At 43.7% G+C, this 16,948-nt stretch overlaps 1 protein-coding gene across 1 annotated transcript; it reads left to right on the top strand.

Annotated features, from left to right (window-relative positions):
* The first annotated feature begins 4,173 nt into the window (after window positions 1-4,173).
* Window positions 4,174-15,489, top strand: LOC117044534 (cytochrome P450 2K6-like). The gene is made up of 8 exons (XM_033145352.1): window positions 4,174-4,272; window positions 5,385-5,547; window positions 6,424-6,573; window positions 7,493-7,650; window positions 8,176-8,349; window positions 11,753-11,900; window positions 14,615-14,799; window positions 15,376-15,489. The coding sequence occupies exons 1-8, from the start codon at window positions 4,174-4,176 to the stop codon at window positions 15,487-15,489; spliced, it is 1,191 nt and encodes a 396-aa protein (XP_033001243.1).
* The last annotated feature ends 1,459 nt before the right edge of the window (window positions 15,490-16,948 follow it).

Genomic DNA, 16,948 nt, shown 5'->3' with positions numbered 1-16,948 from the left:
CATCCTCCCACTTCAAGAATTCATTTCCTTTGGACTTTCGGCCCATCTCCACCCCTATTACTCCTTGTCCTCACGAAGGAAGCATTTTCACAAGTTTTCTTTTTGGTGGGCTGTCCGTGCTTCCAAATGCCTGGAAGTCACGACAGGGGCTTCTCCCCCACCTAGTAAATTCTGCCTCTGCATAAGTTACGCAGGTTTGGTTTTCTTTACCAGCCCACCCCCCCCCCCCCCCGGTCGAAGCAGAGCAATAAGTCATTTACCTCAGCAGGGGACAAGCTCAGCTCCAATAATGAAACCCTTCCAAGGAGTGGGGGGGGTCGAAACTCGTGACAAGCAGGTAGGTGGTTGGAGAGCAGCATCGCAGGGGGAGGGGGGAAGGAAATGAGAGGGGAGGGGGGAGGAAGCGAGAGAAAGCTTTCCCAGTTTTTATGCAAGCCGGAGCCTGAAAAGTTGCCAGAGCGCGTGCGGCAAGGAGACTAAAGAAGTGCTATTGTGGGTCGAGTGACCTAGAACTGGGAGAAAAGAAAGCGCGGGAGAACAAGCTCCTCTTTCAGCCACCGAGGAGGAATCCCCCAGATCTCCTCCAGCCACAGGCTGCCCAACCAAACCGGGGCAAAGAAAAGGCACCCTCTTTGCGCCGCACGTTTGGAGAGGCCACTTTGGAGAGGCCACAGCTGGAGGGCGTGACGCAGGCGGCCAACTTGCGCTCCCGCGCTCCGCCCGGCAGCCTAAGCAACACACCTGAGGAAGCGGCAGAGGACTCCCCCTCCCCAGTCCCAGTCCCCCACCCCAAGGGACTCGTTGGGGGGTTGCAAAGCCCCCCGCCCACGGCAGGCAGAGAGCTTGACAGCAGTTTCTGCCCAGCCAGCCCAGCTTTGCGCCCTGGAAGGCGGGGGCGACGCGACTAACCTTGCCTGGTGAGGTCCGGCGGCGGCTCCGCTCGGCGCTGCTGCGGAAGAACGCACAACTGCCTTTTTCTCCATGCAGCCTTTTTAAGCAGCCACGTCCCTGCTGTGCGTGCTTGGGCTCCTAGGCGCCTCCAAGCCCCCTCACGACACGTGCACCCATTGGCTCCTGAGACGCGGGTCCCGGGCAAGGGCGAGTCCCAGCCTTGCTCCAGGGCGGAGAGAGACGCGCGCCCGCGAGAGCGCGGTCTGAGGCGAGCGGAACCAGGAGCGAAGGAGGCAGCGGCAGGGAAACAGGCGCTGCTTCCTCGACCATTTTTAAAAGAGGGCTTCCCCCCTCACCCTCGCCCACCACCCCCGCCCATGGCCCAGCCCACAGCTGCCTACCTCGTCGTAGCCTCGACGCAGCAGCCAGCAGCAGCTCCACACCAGCAGCAGCAGCCACACCTTCGGAGGGAAACTGCTGCTGTCTGCTGCTGTGCCTGCGCTGGCAGAAACAAGGCACGACGCATGAGCGAGCAGCACAGCAGCAGCGCCCTCAGCCTCTGGAGGGCGGGCCACCGGCCAGCTGGAGGGCGGCCGCTGCCACTGGCCAGCTGGAAAAGTGGACAGGCGTATCCGCCCCGGAGCCGCGGCAAAGGTGTAAAAGAGCCGCATGCGGCTCTGGAGCCGCAGGTTGCAGACCCCCGCACTAGGAAATAGAAAAAAAGTCTGCTTTGAATCTCTCTACTCTCTTAAGAAAATCTAGACACTCCCACGAAAATACTTTGAATTTTGTCTTAACTGGGCCACATAACCTTTGTAGAAATGGATTTGGGCCCCATGAGAGGATGCACTGTTTAGTTATTATCCTTCCTTGCTCCTATTGTTGTATGTCATATCCTCTAATGTATACAAAGATATACCCTAATGCCACCATGTTAAACAGTTTCAGGATGAGAATGAAAAAAACTATGCTAATGACCTTCCCCCACATCAAATGGGGTGTGCATTTTGTGTGGTCATGCGCAGCCCCCTTAGATCCCACAGCAGCACCTGGCAATTCGGACTGGCACCACCTTCCCGGGCAAGATACCTGTGGTCTCCGCCTACCCCAGTCAGGTGCCAATCCCGCCTGAGGAGGTGTTGCCAGGGGGTTGGCCAGGTGGGAGGAGGGACCACACAGTCCAAAATAGAGGGTGTAGCTTACCTGAGAAGCAGCAGTTGGCTCCAGAGCTTCGCCCACCCTCCACTCCCTCAATTAACGCTTACTTTACAGGTTAACCTCTTTTCCACAGGCACACAAGCACACAGGCACTGCTATGCCAAGGCCGCTGTTGAAGGGCCGGAAAGGAATTTCCCTGCATTGGCAGGTTTCGCCTTTCCCGTAGCAATTCATCACAACTTTGGCGGTAGCAGGCCTTGGGCGGAATCCTATAGTCATCTTCCTAAATGGGGATGGGGTGGGGCAGTGACTCCACATCCCCAGTGTGGCAGCGATAACAGGGTTCCCGTTAAAGGGGCTTGGGGGATGGCATTGGCCATATGCCCAGAGATTGTCATTGTCCTCCCCCACCAACGGCGGAAAACGGGACAGGCTATCTGCTTGAACATATGTTCTCCAGAGTTAGCCCACTCCCCACTCATGCTGGATAACCCTGATGTTACCCAGAACCCCGGCTGGGGGGCTGGGAAGGATAAATGCCCAATGCCTGAGCCAAGGTCTCCCTACATCTGAATCTTAATAAAGTTGTGGCCAATTTTAATCCCATAGCATGTTGTCTTGTGTCATTATTTCGCTCAAGGGCTGCATGGGGTTTGGGGGACTCTGCCTGGCCACACAAAAAGAAAAATATTTGTGAGTGTTTCAATGGGAGAAATTTTGGGGAATACTGGACACTTTCAAACTAAATGCAGGTGTCCCTAAATAAAGTTGAATAATTTCATCTGCAAATAATTTCACAATGCTGCTCTCTTCCCAGTGTAACAAACAAAGTTTACAGATAATCCTGAGTGTTGAGTTCCCAGTCTTCAAGAGCGTTTGAAACTGTTCTGGGAAGCATTAGTTTCTGCAAGTAAGCGCCACCCACTTGAGTAATCATTAAACTGAAAGGCAAATCATCTAATGTATAGCTTTGATTAGTTGGGGAGAAGAAAACAAAATCGAAGGGACAAAGCAAGACACTTTCCATTTCACTGGATGGTTTAATGATTTTCTAGAGACAGTATCTAGGATAATATATATGCTGCTCACTGCAGTTGCAAGACATTGTCCTTGACCAAACTGCACTGTAGCTTTCATTATCACCACTGCAAAAAAAAATTGCTCGCTGAAGCAAAATGGATTGGACAGAGCCGACTGTAGCGTTGTTTCTCTTTATCCTTATGATTTCCTTTGTTTTGAAACTGGGCACTTTCTGGAACAAGAGCTCCCAAAAACTTCCGCCAGGACCAAGGCCTTTACCTCTCATTGGGAATCTCCACATCATGGATCTGAAGAGACCTTACAGAACCATGTTAAAGGTAAAGCTTCCAGTTCTTCCCATGGCAGGGCTAAAGGGAACTGGGGCAGCCCAGCCAGATGTGTGGGGTAGAAAGAATAATAATACATTTTATTCTTTTAGAGCCTATAAATCTCATCTCCCCTTTGTGTGCTACATAACCTGCTCTTATCTTTCCCAATAATTAGTCATAGGAACGAGTTGCAATTTATAACTGGTAATTTGAACAAGATGTCTAGTGTCGAACTGAACCACATTTGACTCTGCCTCCATTTTCAAGGATGCAAAAATTCCGATGCAAACGTTGCCTAGCCCAGCCTCCTCCTTGAGCCTATCTTTCTAAACTAGATTTGAGAGGTGCCATTAAAGGTATAATCACTTTCATCCTTATAACTGCCTTTTTTGTTCTTGTTTTCTGAGCATTCCTAGCAAATACTTGTGCTGCCGCAACTGTATAACAATATTTGATAATAATTTATCATTTATACCCCACCCATCTGGTTGGGTTTCCCTGGCCACTCTGGGAGGCTCCCAACAGATTCAAAACCCAATAAAGCATCAAACATTAAAAACTTCCCTAAAAAGGACTGCCTTCAGGTGTATCTTCTAAAAGTCAGATAGTTGTTTATTTCCTTGACATCTGATGGGAAGGTGTTCCACAGGGCTGGTGCCACTACCGAGAATGCCCTCTGCCTGGTTCCCTGTAACCTTACTTCTTGCAGTATGCTATCAAAGGCCACTGAGAGATCCAGCAGAACTAGGAAACAGCTTTCACCTTTGTCCCTAGCATGCCGGAGATCATTGACCAGCATGACCACGGCAGTTTCAGTCCCATGATGAGGCAAGAATCTCGATTGGAAGGGATTCAAATGGTCCGCAACCTACAGGTGTTCAGCAACCAGCCCGCTCAATCACCTTGCCCAAGAATGGAAAATTTGATACTGGGTGACAGTTGGCCATATTGGCCGGGTCCAAAGATTTATTTTTTAATAGGCGGTTTTATAACCACCACTTTCATTGGGTCTGGGAATGCTCTTTAACAGAGGGAAACATTCACCACCTAAAGAGCTTTTATGAGCCAGGATGGGCAAGGATCAGGGAGACATGTGGTCAGTTTCACTTGTCCAAGCAGCCTGTCCACATCCTTGGAGGAAACAGTTTTGAATTGATCCCATCCAACTTGATTAGAGAGGGCTCTATCCCGCCCCAGCCCTGCTCCCAAGGTGAAGTCTACTGAAGTGGGTGAAAGGGCTGAGCTGCTGTATCATGAGTCCAGCAACTGTTGCTGCTACAGCTGTTAGTAGCAAATGTCTTGAAGAGCATTGTGGCATAGACCATGATCTTTTACTTTATCATTATGTTATTTGGATTCTGTTTTGCATGGTGATTTGCAAAGATACAAAAAGGGAATTCATTCCACAAAATTACTATGCTTAAGTCATATGTTTTTAGCTCGGTCCAAGGCACAATAACATGGAAGTAATTTCTACCAAGTTCAATAGTTGTTATTCGGGGGGGGAAACTGAAAATAGTCTAACAGTCAAACTTTGCGACTAGATTCTGTGGAATGTATAAAATAGTTGTTAAAAGGTAAAGGTCCAGTCGTGGACGACTCTGGGGTTGCGGCGCTTATCTCACTCTATAGGCCGTGGAAGCCGGCGTTTGTCTGCAGACAGCTTCTGGGTCATGTGGTCAGCATGACTAAGCCACTTTTGGCAAACCAGAGAAATGCCAGTTACCTTTCCGACGGTATTTATCTACTGGCACTTTGATGTGCTTTCGAACTGCTAGGTGGGCAGGAGCTGGAACCAAACAGCGGGAGCTCACCCCATTGCAGGGATTCAAACCACCAACCTTCTGATTGGCAAGCCCTAGGCTCTGTGGTTATAGACCACAGTGCAAGCTAATGCAGTCTTGGTTGTGTCAGAGATTATTTACATTAATATTATTTGGGTACGCCAGAACTCTGTTTCTCACTTTTTCTTCTGTTGAATTCCAGTTGTCAAAGCAGTATGGCCCTGTCTTCAGCATCCAAATGGGACCCCAGAAAATTGTGGTGTTGACAGGATATGAGACAGTAAAGGAGGCTCTGGTTAATCAGGCGGACGCATTTGCAGACAGGCCCATCATACCAATATTTCAAGAGTTTGCACAAGGCTTTGGTGAGGCACTTCCCTTTCTATTGTAACTGGTAATGCTTGCAGACACTCACTGGTCCCGGTGAACACAATCTTTCCCCAAGAAATGGTTTGTAAGATGAGCATTTGCAAAGCAAGTTAGCGAAATCCATTGTTTCTTGTGGTGAAATCCTTGTGAATTTTTCAACCAACCTCAGTGCCTTTGACACAGTCACATTGTAGAGCTGGGGGAGAATGGGACAGGAGAATGTAATACAGTGGTGCTTCGCAAGACGAAATTAATTCGTTCTGTGAGTGCTGTCGTATAGCGAAAATTTCGTCTTGCAAAGCACCAACGGGGGAATAGCGGTTTGACGGGGGGGGGGAATCGTGGAAATTTTCGTCTTGCAAGGCAAGCCCATAGGAAAATTCGTCTTGCGAGACAGCCTTTCGCTAGCGAATGCCTTTCGTCTAGCGAGCTTTTCGTCTAGCGAGGTACCACTGTAGTTGTCACATGTGAATTGTGAATAATAGTCACACAGAAAAGTAATGCCACACACCAAGGGAAAACTGACTGACCATTTTCTGTCCCAGCCTATTAGAGAGGAAAAATGAAGGAGGCATAATGTCGGTCCATGGAATACAAAGTAACAAGCTGAGTTCTGCTGGGACACTTGATATGTAAAAAACACCCTCCACTCTATCCTACACTTTGCAATGCAGAATATTGATCAGTGTGTTCTCAGGTCATGCTTTGATTGCACATCTACCAGCTACTTTGTCAAAGCTCAGAAGTCTGAGTCTGAATGGGAGAATAGCTAGGGTCCATTCTCAGTTCCATGGAAGAAATGCAGAACACAATTTATTGATTCTTTGTTCAATGGCCATGCAGACATGAAACCTTTCATCCCGTCACTTTAGGTGTAACTCTGTCTAATGGTGGGAACTGGAAAGTGATGCGACGGTTTGCTATAAGCACATTGCGGGACTACGGAATGGGAAAGAAGACCATAGAGGAAAAAATTGTTGAGGAATGTGGTGTCCTGATAAAGAAATTTGAATCTTACGAAGGTGGGTTGGTGTTTTCCCCTGGAGCATAGCTACACTACCATAGTTTAAAGGTGCCAAGACTATTTTGTTACATATTCCTAACTTCCAGTAGTACAGATCCCAGGGTTCCGTACAATTGGTCTGTTCCTGTAGTGTACAGATTGTACTGCAATATCTCCTGTGACTTCCAAGCATTTCTTAGCACAGCTATGGCCACATCCAGCAGCACTTAGGATCAGTTTCTAGATAAATGAGGTCTCCACATAGGTAAGCTGACAGTGGGGACTTAAGGCAACAAAGAGCAGACTTAAAAACAATGCCCTTTACATACTTGGAGTTTCTGTGGGGATGTTCTGGGAGGCAAGAGAGGATATATTGTTTAATGATATCCTCCCTAACTTGCGTTGGCAAGTTCTATATCTTAGCCGAGTTTAAACATTCCCCTTTAAATGCACAGCATCTGAGCCTCTTTATATAAGATTCCTGGTAAGATCCCTTCCTTTCCCTCTTAAAAATAGACACGACAATCTTATTAAAGTCAATATAAAAGTAGTTTACTCACATTCATTCAGTTCACAGTTGGATCCATGAAGGCAGACTTAGGCTGCCAATGTATATATTACATGTGGAACTATCCCATAAGGGAGTTAGTCCCAAGTATCTGCGGACAGGCAGTCACTTTTGCTAACATAGAAAAACAAAATGGAGAAGAAGAAAAGAAGATGTGTGATTTCCTAACCCAGATTAGGCCACACCCACATCTAGTCACATGCAGAGGAAGTTTGTCCCAGCTCAGGAGGAAGCAGGAAGTTTTTTGGCTGGCTGGTAGAAAGCATACCCTAGCATGTCCATTCTAGGAATGTTGTACTTGACTCCTATGTGTTTCACACTCCTCATTTTAAACAGAATATTTTTGTTTAACTGTCCTATTTATGTATAGGAAACCCATTTGAGACAACCACAATTATGAATGCAGCTGTTGCCAATATTATAGTGGCCATACTACTAGACAAGCGATTTGATTATGAAGATCCCACATACATAAGACTTCTGAAGTTGGTCAATGAAAATGTCCAGCTTCGAAGCTCTTCAGTCACGGTAATCTATTTTCCAATAAAAAACAAACAGTTGATTGTAATACATGTATGCAAGTGGGCAGGGCAATCTGTTTATTGTATATTGTTCAGGATTCACTACAAAACAGAATATTGATATCTTGAGAAACCTGCTGGTGATTCAAAGTATTTAGAAACTCACACGGCACAGTCATCCCATAACTATCACAAAGTCTCTTTGGCACACACCCTTTCTGGCCTCACTGCCATCGGACTCCAAGGACAAGGAAGAACAAGTGATAGTTGGTTCCATGATGGCTGAGAAGGGGCCTCCAAGGGCAGATCTCCCTCTCTGAAGGCGAACCTCCAGAGGAGAACTGTCGTAGCCTATTATCCCGTGGTTGCACATAAATTACGCTGCCCTGAGGTACCCCGCCCCCCATTCCAAATGCCATTCAAGAGCTTTGTTTTGGATTTGGGCAGCCATGCTTCGAGAGACTCAGCTGAGAGTACAGTACTGAGCTTTCATAATCTCTCTTTTTCTTTTTTCACATTTATATCTTTTCAGCTGTATAACATGTTTCCTGCTCTTGGCTTTCTTCTGGGGGCTCATAAGACTGTCATTCAAAACAGAGATGAGCTGTTTGCCTTCATAAATGCCACCTTCATAAAACACCTCAGAGATCTGGATGAAAATGACCAGAGGAGCTTCATTGACTCATTTCTTATCCAACAGCAAGAGGTAATGGAGTCCTTTAAGTTGGCCCAGAATAAGCATTGACATTTTCAATTCGTGTTTGCAAGTGAATGCATAAGCAGTAGTCTGGAAGTCTCATTTCAGAAGGGACCAACCTGGCATACTTCCTACCATTTTCCAATAATCAGCCATTGTTAATGTGTTACAGAACTTGATTCTGCAGGGGCAAAGGTTGCATGCTCCCCAGCACTTCTGGAAAAAAAAATCCCTTATCAAGAAAACATGCCAATGGGCGTATATGAATTTCCAGGGGTGGAATTTGGGCAGAGTGACCATCGGCTGCTGATGCTTCTGCCAAGAGAAATAATTATGCAGTGATGAGAAGTGATGGTTGCCAGACTCCCTTTTGATACAAGTGATGGGATAATGCCTCGTGCCACTTTGAGGGTGGAGAGGCATCTTGGAGCAAGGATAAAACATTGGCCCATTCACTGCAAAATCACCCTTAAATCAGGGCTTCAGTTCTTTTGACCATTACTAAGGTTGGAAATGAATATGAATTGGAGATTCTGTTTACCAATTAATTAGCACCCAGAAAAGGAAACAGGTGGGTGGGTGACGACAGAGTTCTAAATAACAGGTTGGAAATTATTTCTAAAAGCTTTGAAAAGTTTGAAAAGTTAAAGCAGCTTTATATAGGCCTGAAATTGCTTATAATTTTCAATCTACACTGCCTGTAGGGTTAAGGTATAAGTGATAAAGAGCTTAGAATTAATAATTCCGCCATCTTTTCTCTTTTAAAAAAAATCTCTTCTTTTTTTATTTCTAGTTTGTCCTGCTGAGCCACTTTTAGATAGGCAGGATGGCCATTTGGGAGAGTAGGAGTTTGTACAATGGGGGGAAATGGTAGAAAGTAGAATTATTGGGTGCTAACATCCAAGTTTTGGGCACTTACTGTTTTGTGAGAGAACTCTGGCAGAGATATTTAAAAAATCACAAAATGCAGCAAAATACAGTGGAAACAGAATTGAGGTAAGCATGGCAGAATAGCTTACTCTTTAGTCATGTAGTTCTTGTTCTTCTTCTTCATCTTGTTAACTACATGTTTATATAGCCCTTCATCCGAAGATCATTGGGTGGTTGCAACATGAAAACACAAAAACACAAAAACAAAAAGCCCACGCCACACAGTTTAAAAGGTCACAGAGGAAGAAGGGGAATGGTTTCACCTGGTGCCTAAAGATCTGTAATGAAAGCGTCTTTATCAATGACTTGTGATGGGCTTGAGGGCATCCTGATCAAGTTTGCAGATGACACCAAAATTGGGAGGGGTCGCTAATACCCCAGAGGACAGGATCACACTTCAAAATGACCTTAACAGATTGGACAACTGGGCCAAAGCAAACAAGATGAATTTTAACAGGGAGAAATGTAAAGTACTACACTTGGGCAAAAAAAAAAAAATGAAAGGCACAAATACAGGATGGGTGACACCTGGCTTGAGAGCAGTACATGTGAAAAGGATCTAGGAGTCTTGGTAGACCATAAACTTGACGTGAGTCAACAGTGTGATGCAGCAGCTAAAAAAGCCAATGCAATTCTGGGCTGCATCAATAGGAGTATAGCATCTAGATCAAGGGAAGTAATAGTACCACTGTATTCCGCTCTGGTCACACCTCACCTGGAATACTGTGTCCAGTTTTGGGCACCACAGTTCAAGAAGGACACTGACAAGCTGGAACGTGTCCAGAGGAGGGCAACCAAAATGGCCAAAGGCCTGGAAACGATGCCTTATGAGGAACGGCTTAGGGAGCTGGGTATATTTAGCCTGGAGAAGAGAAGGTTAAGGGGTGATATGATAGCCATGTTCAAATATATAAAAGGATGTCATATAGAGGAGGGAGAAAGGTTGTTTTCTGCTGCTCCAGAGAAGCGGACACGGGGCAATGGATTCAAACTCCAAGAAAGAAGATTCCACCTAGACATTAGGAAGAACTTCCTGACATTAAGAGTTGTTCGACAGTGGAATTCGCTGCCAAGGAGTGTGGTGGAGTCTCCTTTGGAGGTCTTTAACTGGAGGCTTGGCAGCCATCTGTCAGGAATGCTTTGATGGTGTTTCCTGCTTGGCAGGGGGTTGGACTGGATGGCCCTTGTGGTCTCTTCCAACTCTAGGATTCTATGATTCTAGTTGAGCCTCCCTGGGGAAAGCATTCCACAAATGGGGAGCTGCTGCAGAAAAGGCCCGTTCTCATGTTGCCACCCTCCATTGCTGTTGTGGAGGAACCACAAGGAAAAGGGCCTCAGGTGATCATCGCAGGATCCGGGTCAATATGGGGAGAGGTAGTCCTTGAAGTATTGCAGCCAGTGCAGTCAGACTGGGACTTAATTAGTTTTAAGTATGCTGCTTATGTGAGGCAGGCTATTCCACAGTAGGAAATCATTTCCTCTTTGGCAATAGGCCTGGTATTTATCCTCATCCCTCTTAACCACCACAGTTAAGATTCTTCCCTTTTCTCCTTCCTCTCTTCACTCCCCTCTGACTCCCATTGGGACAGGAAGGTATTACAACCAGCAACTCTATAGGTATTACTCTTCCTGTTGGACAGTGTGGCTGAAGAGAGTAGCAGTCTCCAAAATATGGAGGGCACCACATTGTCTATCTCAGTTTAATGAAACAGTTCCAGATTAATATGTGGTATTTCTGTGTCATTTTGCCATTTTAGACTTTGAGTGAATACATGAAAGATGTTCAACTGAGAACCATATATGTCAGCAGAAAACAACACTTTATGTTAACCATGAATTCAGATCTCCACTAGTGTTTGCAAGTTAAGCACTGGCTGAGCCAGTGTGGTGTAGTGGTTAAGAGTGGTAGACTCGTAATCTGGGGAACCGGGTTTGCGTCTCCGCTCCTCCACATGCAGCTGCTGGGTGACCTTGGGCTAGTCACACTTCTTTGAAGTCTCTCAGCCCCACTCACCTCACAGAGTGTTTGTGTGGGGGTGGAAGGGAAAGGAGAATGTGAGCCGCTTTGAGACTCCTTTGGGTAGTGAAAATCGGGATATCAAATCCAAACTCTTCTTCTTCTTCTTAAGCACCACTATGGGTATCAGAGAAGGAGGAGCTGGATTGCCAAGCTTCGCTGACCTCCTCTCTTAGCTGGTAGATGGGGAACAACAGCCGTGACTATAGATAAGCCAGACGTTTTGGGGTGTTAATGCTGAGCCCCTCTATCTTATGCTCGGGTTGTATATATGTGTAAATAAACCCTATATCATCATGATGGCATAGTCTGGAAAACCTGGAATCTCTCACTGCTCAGCGATTGGGGTGATGTGCAAATGATACTTTGAATCATCAGGTCCTGTCAGGTATTCATTTCTATCTTTGCATGTGAAGTTTTCTCACCCCATTCGTTTTAACCAGTTCATACTCTTTGACAACCCAGGAGGGGAAGAAGAACAAGACGAATGCATATTTCCACAACGAAAACTTAAAAAGTGTTGTGGCCGACTTATTTGGTGCTGGCATGGAGACAACTTCTACCACATTGCGCTGGGGGATGTTACTAATGATGAAATATCCTGAAATTCAGAGTGAGTGTTTTTAATTGGGTTGGCTCCCATTATTCTGAGATATCTTAATTCCAGTTATATGTAACTATTAGAGAGAGAAAATATTTATATTTATATCATAAGATTAACATTTCAACCTGGACTCCCTTTTCCCTTTCTGTGGTTCTTTACATTTCATTTCATTTCATCTTCCTGTAATACTCCAAATTATCTCAACATATTCATTTAGATATATATTCCCATATATATCCCATATATATTGAAACTGAAGGCTTTTACATTAATCCTGCCAGGTTTAGTATATTTACAGATTGTTTGTAAATACTCAATGAATCATTTCCATTCCTTTCGTTCCTGTTTAGGTAGTTCACAATTCCAAAATTCCCAAAAGAAAAGCCAATTATTTTTTAAAACATTATATATCATTTCCCAGTAAGCTTTAACTTTATTACTAGACACCACATATGAAAAAGGCTACTTTTTTCTTTACGTTTCCAGCACATATTCAATTTGGGTTTATACATTTTAGCCAATCTATTAGGTGTTAGGTACCATTTATATAACATTTTCATAAAGTTGTCTCTAAACTATAAAATGCTGTAAATTTTATATCTACGTTCGATAAACTTGCCCATACATCCATGTTTATATTATTAATAATATCTCTTGCCCAGTATATCATTGAAGATTTCACTTGTTTGTCTTTTGTCTCCCATCCCAATAACATCTTTACATTTTAGATATCACGTTAACGTTACAGTTTAACAGGTCTCTTTATAGTGTTTTGTTTTTCCAAAATCCTGCTTCATACCTTTTTAAAACTTCATTCAAATGAGATATTGTAACCATGTTGTTAACATCTCTGATAAAACCTTAAATTATTTTAATTTAAATTCTCCAAAGGTGAAAGCCAGGTGGTGCTTTGGTCTCCAACAGGTTTCAGTTTTTAGTGTTTCTGTTTAAATATTTAGAACACTTTCCCACTCTATTTCTTTGGTTATTATCATTGAATATTGCAATTGCAATCATCGTGATATACTGTTTCTTTTCGAGGGGGAATTTATTAATTTTTTTTTCTTTGCCTTTTATTTCTTCTAAAATTTCTTGTTTTTTTTCTGCTCTTATATTCTTTGGTATGTGCTTTTGCTATGTAACCCTCCCCCCCCAATTACCACTTTACTCACATCCCATACCACCTTTAAATCTGACTCTTGGTTTAAATTAATTTCAAAATGAGCCTTTAAATTTTTTGCCCCCTTTTCCTAATATTTCTTGATTTAATAAATTTAATAAATTAATAAATTTTCATTTAGTCTCCATCTCATCGGGAAACTTGTCCCTGTTCTTAATCCACTATTATAGAGTTGTAGTCTCATAATGTTCTTGGTAGAATTTCCACCCTCTTTAAAGGTAAAGGGACCCCTGACCATTAGGTCCAGTTGCGGATGACTCTGGGGTTGCTGCGCTCATCTCGCTTTATTGGCCAAGGGAGCCAGTGTACAGCTTCCGGGTCATGTGGCCAGCATGACTAAGCTGCTTCTGGCGAACCAGAGCAGCGCATGGAAATGCCATTTACCTTCCCGCCGGAGCGGTACCTATTTATCTACTTACACTTTGACGTGCTTTCGAACTGCTGGGTGGGCAGGAGCTGGGACTGAGCAACGAGAGCTCACCCTGTCACAGGGATTCGAATTGCCGACCTTCTGATCAGCAAGCCCTAGCCTAGGCGTCCCCTCCACCCTCTTTATCTTAGTATAAAAATCTTTGGAAGTCCATAGAGGGTTTTTTTCAGCTTGCAGAATAATTCGCAGGTCGAATAAAATGTACATTGTCCTGTGGGTGTTTTTCTTTCCAAATGTCAATTAAACTTAAATTGTCAGTCATCCTAAAAAAGGCATTCGGTGGCTTACCTTCTTTTGTTTCATTTTTTTTCTTATAGTCCTGTCTCAATCTAGGAAGGCTACACCATTCATATCGCCTATCAAAATCATATTTTCATTCAAATGTTCAAATAATGTTTCTTCTAGCCTCTTTGGAAAATCTGGGTTTTTTTTTCATTAGGAGCATACACACCAATTAATAATACTTTTTCTCCATGTGATGGTATCTGTGTTATCAATATTCTTCCTTGTTCATCTTTGAATAATTGTTTTGGGTCCAACTCTGGTTTTATACACATTACATTATATCAGAAGGTACAAAGTCCTTTCCCAACCTTTTATTTAAGTTTTATTTATCCAAGTTTAATTTCTTTACATGTTCAATTTCATTCCCTTTAGTCTTATTATTTAGCCTATTTACATTACAAGTTAGAATTTTCAAAGCCATCTTGTTCCATATTGATTTCTCTTTCACCTCCACCTCTGTTGAATCTTCCCCTTCCTGTCCAGCTATCTGTCCAAATGTTCTTTGACCAGGTAACTTCCCCCCATATTTTCTCCAAAATTTTTCTTGCCTTTATATGTAAAAGATACCACCTCAGGAAATTCCAGCAGTGATATTTCAGTAAGCATCCTGAATGCATTGCTCTCCCTCAGTATATCAGGTTATTGGCTAAAATGTTTGTTTGTCCTGTTTAAAAATACCTTTGTCTAGGGATTAAATTTGTGAGCCTAGGGAATTGTAGAACCAGTTTGTGACAGTTTATGCTTCAGAGATAATTTTTAAGAGACCAAAGTCAAAGAGAATCTTAGCAGAAAAATGAATGTTTTTTTTTTCCTTTTTGTTTCCCCCAGTAAAGGTCCAAGAAGAAATTGCAAAGGTTGTGGGATCTTCTCAGCCAAGGATTGAACACCGCACAAAAATGCCTTATACAGATGCCGTGGTCCATGAGATCCAGAGATTTGCTGATATCGTCCCAACCAACCTGCCACATGCCACATCTACTGATGTTACCCTCAATGGGTACTTCATTCCAAAGGTGATCAGTTTGATTGAACTGCTGCCTACTGGTCACAATATATTTTAAGGCTTTCCTGGGACTAAGCCCCATGGACTTCATCTGAGCAGACTGTATAGGATTGCACTGTAAGCATGCAATCTACCCTTCGGAAGCCGTCAAGCATTTAACCCATTAAACAGATCTCAATGGAAAGGAGCACAAGGTTGGAAAATAAACCATTTCTGGTGGGAGATCATGGTTTATACGTTAATGGTTTTAAAACTAAAGACATTTCTCATATGAATTCAATCTCATTTCTCCTGCCCTAAATATTATTATTTATTGTACCAGAGGCATATGCTTTATTTTAAAATAGCTCTTGCTTTGCTTTTGCAGGGGACTCACATCATACCATTGCTGTCCTCTGTGCTGCATGATGAATCTCAGTGGGAGAAACCACATAAATTCTATCCTGAGCATTTTCTCAACTCTGAAGGAAAATTCATAAAGAGAGATGCTTTCATGCCTTTCTCTGCAGGTAACGTTTTTAAACTTTTGTGTATACCTGAATGGTTTTTTTTTTTTTGTTGGGTTTCTGTTATTGCCACTGTGCAGTTCTTTGGATTTACTCTGCATGTCACGGGAGGAGCGTGCCCGGTGCTTCTTCAAAAGCAACGGGTCGTTAAAACGTCGGAGACTCTGCACGGAGGTGAACGGACATGTTCCTGAGTCATGGCTGAGGAGTCATTGTCTCCCCCGGTGCATCCCGACATTTTTACATACCTAGAATGTAGTCTATCATGCAAAGGTAAGGATCACATCAGTTGCTGGTGGCCATTTCTGCCACCAGATCTGGAAACCATTGGTTTGTGGACCCTGGAATGTTGCTCACCAGGGAATGTGGCCCTCAGGCTGAAAAAGATCCCCATTCCCCCCAGTTTTCAGCATTGCAAGACGGCTCATATTGGGAATTCACAATTCTTTTAAGATGGGCACCATTAGCTATTATTTTATTGCTACATTTCAGTCTACTTAAAAGTACAGTTTATGAACTTAATCCATTCCAGAAGCCCGTTCTTAAACCAAAAACCGTTCTTAAACCGAGGCGCACTTTCCCTAATGAGGCCCTTCCATCGTTTGGATTCCGTTCTTAGACCAAGGTAATGTTCACAAACAAGGACACTACTTCCGGTTTTGCGGAGGTTCATTAACCGAATCGTTCGGAAACAGGGCTGTTATTAAACCGAGGTACCACTGTATTTGGGATGTTATTAAGCAACTGCTAAACCCAGTTTCTCCAATGTGAAATACACAAAACTGTGAAAATTTTCTGAAATATGAACTATAAAACTATATTATACCAACAAATTGACAGAAAATGGCATAACTTAATACATATCTACTAGTATCTCCTCAAAGGCGTAGCCTATGGCATACTTTCCAAATATAATCAACTCTTAAAGTGCAAAGTTCCATATGCAATCCTATGTGCTGTAGAGTGATTGTACAATGAATGCTCATAGATACGGTGTATACAGCAAGTCTCTCGAACGTCCTCATCTGTCCTCTGACAGGTGGCTAGCTTGAGGTCTCCCTGTTTCACTGGTACAGTTTCTTCAAAGGAACGGATTTCATCTTGGTAGCAACAACAATACACTCTATCAACATTTCATAAAGCTTACTAGGATATTAATAGGTGGGTAGCCGTCTTGGTTATTTAACTTATATGCAGAATTCATCATGCGAAAGGCTGGACTGGATGAATCCCAAACCGGAATTAAGATTGCCGGAAAAAATATCAACAACCTCAGATATGCTGATGATACTACCTTGATGGCAGAAAGTGAGGGAGGAATTAAAGAACCTTTTAATGAGGGTGAAAGAGGAGAGCGCAAAATATGGTCCTGAAGCTCAACATCAAAAAAACTAAGATCATGGCCACTGGTCCCATCACCTCCCTGGCAAATAGAAGGGGAAGAAATGGAGGCAGTGAGAGATTTCACATTTTTGGGTTCCATGATCACTGCAGATGGTGACAGCAGTCCCGAAATTAGAAGACGCCTGCTTCTTGGGAGAAAAGCAATGACAAACCTAGACAGCATCTTAAAAAGCAGAGACATCACCTTGCCGACAAAGGTCCGTATAGTTAAAGCTATGGTTTTCCCAGTAGTAATGTACGTGAAGTGAG

The sequence above is a fragment of the Lacerta agilis genome, chromosome 3, assembly GCF_009819535.1.
Source record: "Lacerta agilis isolate rLacAgi1 chromosome 3, rLacAgi1.pri, whole genome shotgun sequence".
Taxonomy (NCBI): domain Eukaryota; kingdom Metazoa; phylum Chordata; class Lepidosauria; order Squamata; family Lacertidae; genus Lacerta; species Lacerta agilis.
The sequence above is the reverse complement of the archived record's forward strand: the minus strand, read 5'-3'. Positions and strand labels throughout refer to the sequence as shown.

Coding starts and splice junctions, on each gene's coding strand:
- LOC117044534 (XM_033145352.1), top strand. CDS start 4,174: ATGCCGGAGATCATTGACCAGCATGACCACGGCAGTTTCAGTCCCATG. Junction 5,548..6,423: donor AGAGTTTGCACAAGGCTTTG/GTGAGGCACTTC, acceptor CCGTCACTTTAG/GTGTAACTCTGTCTAATGGT. Junction 6,574..7,492: donor GAAATTTGAATCTTACGAAG/GTGGGTTGGTGT, acceptor ATTTATGTATAG/GAAACCCATTTGAGACAACC.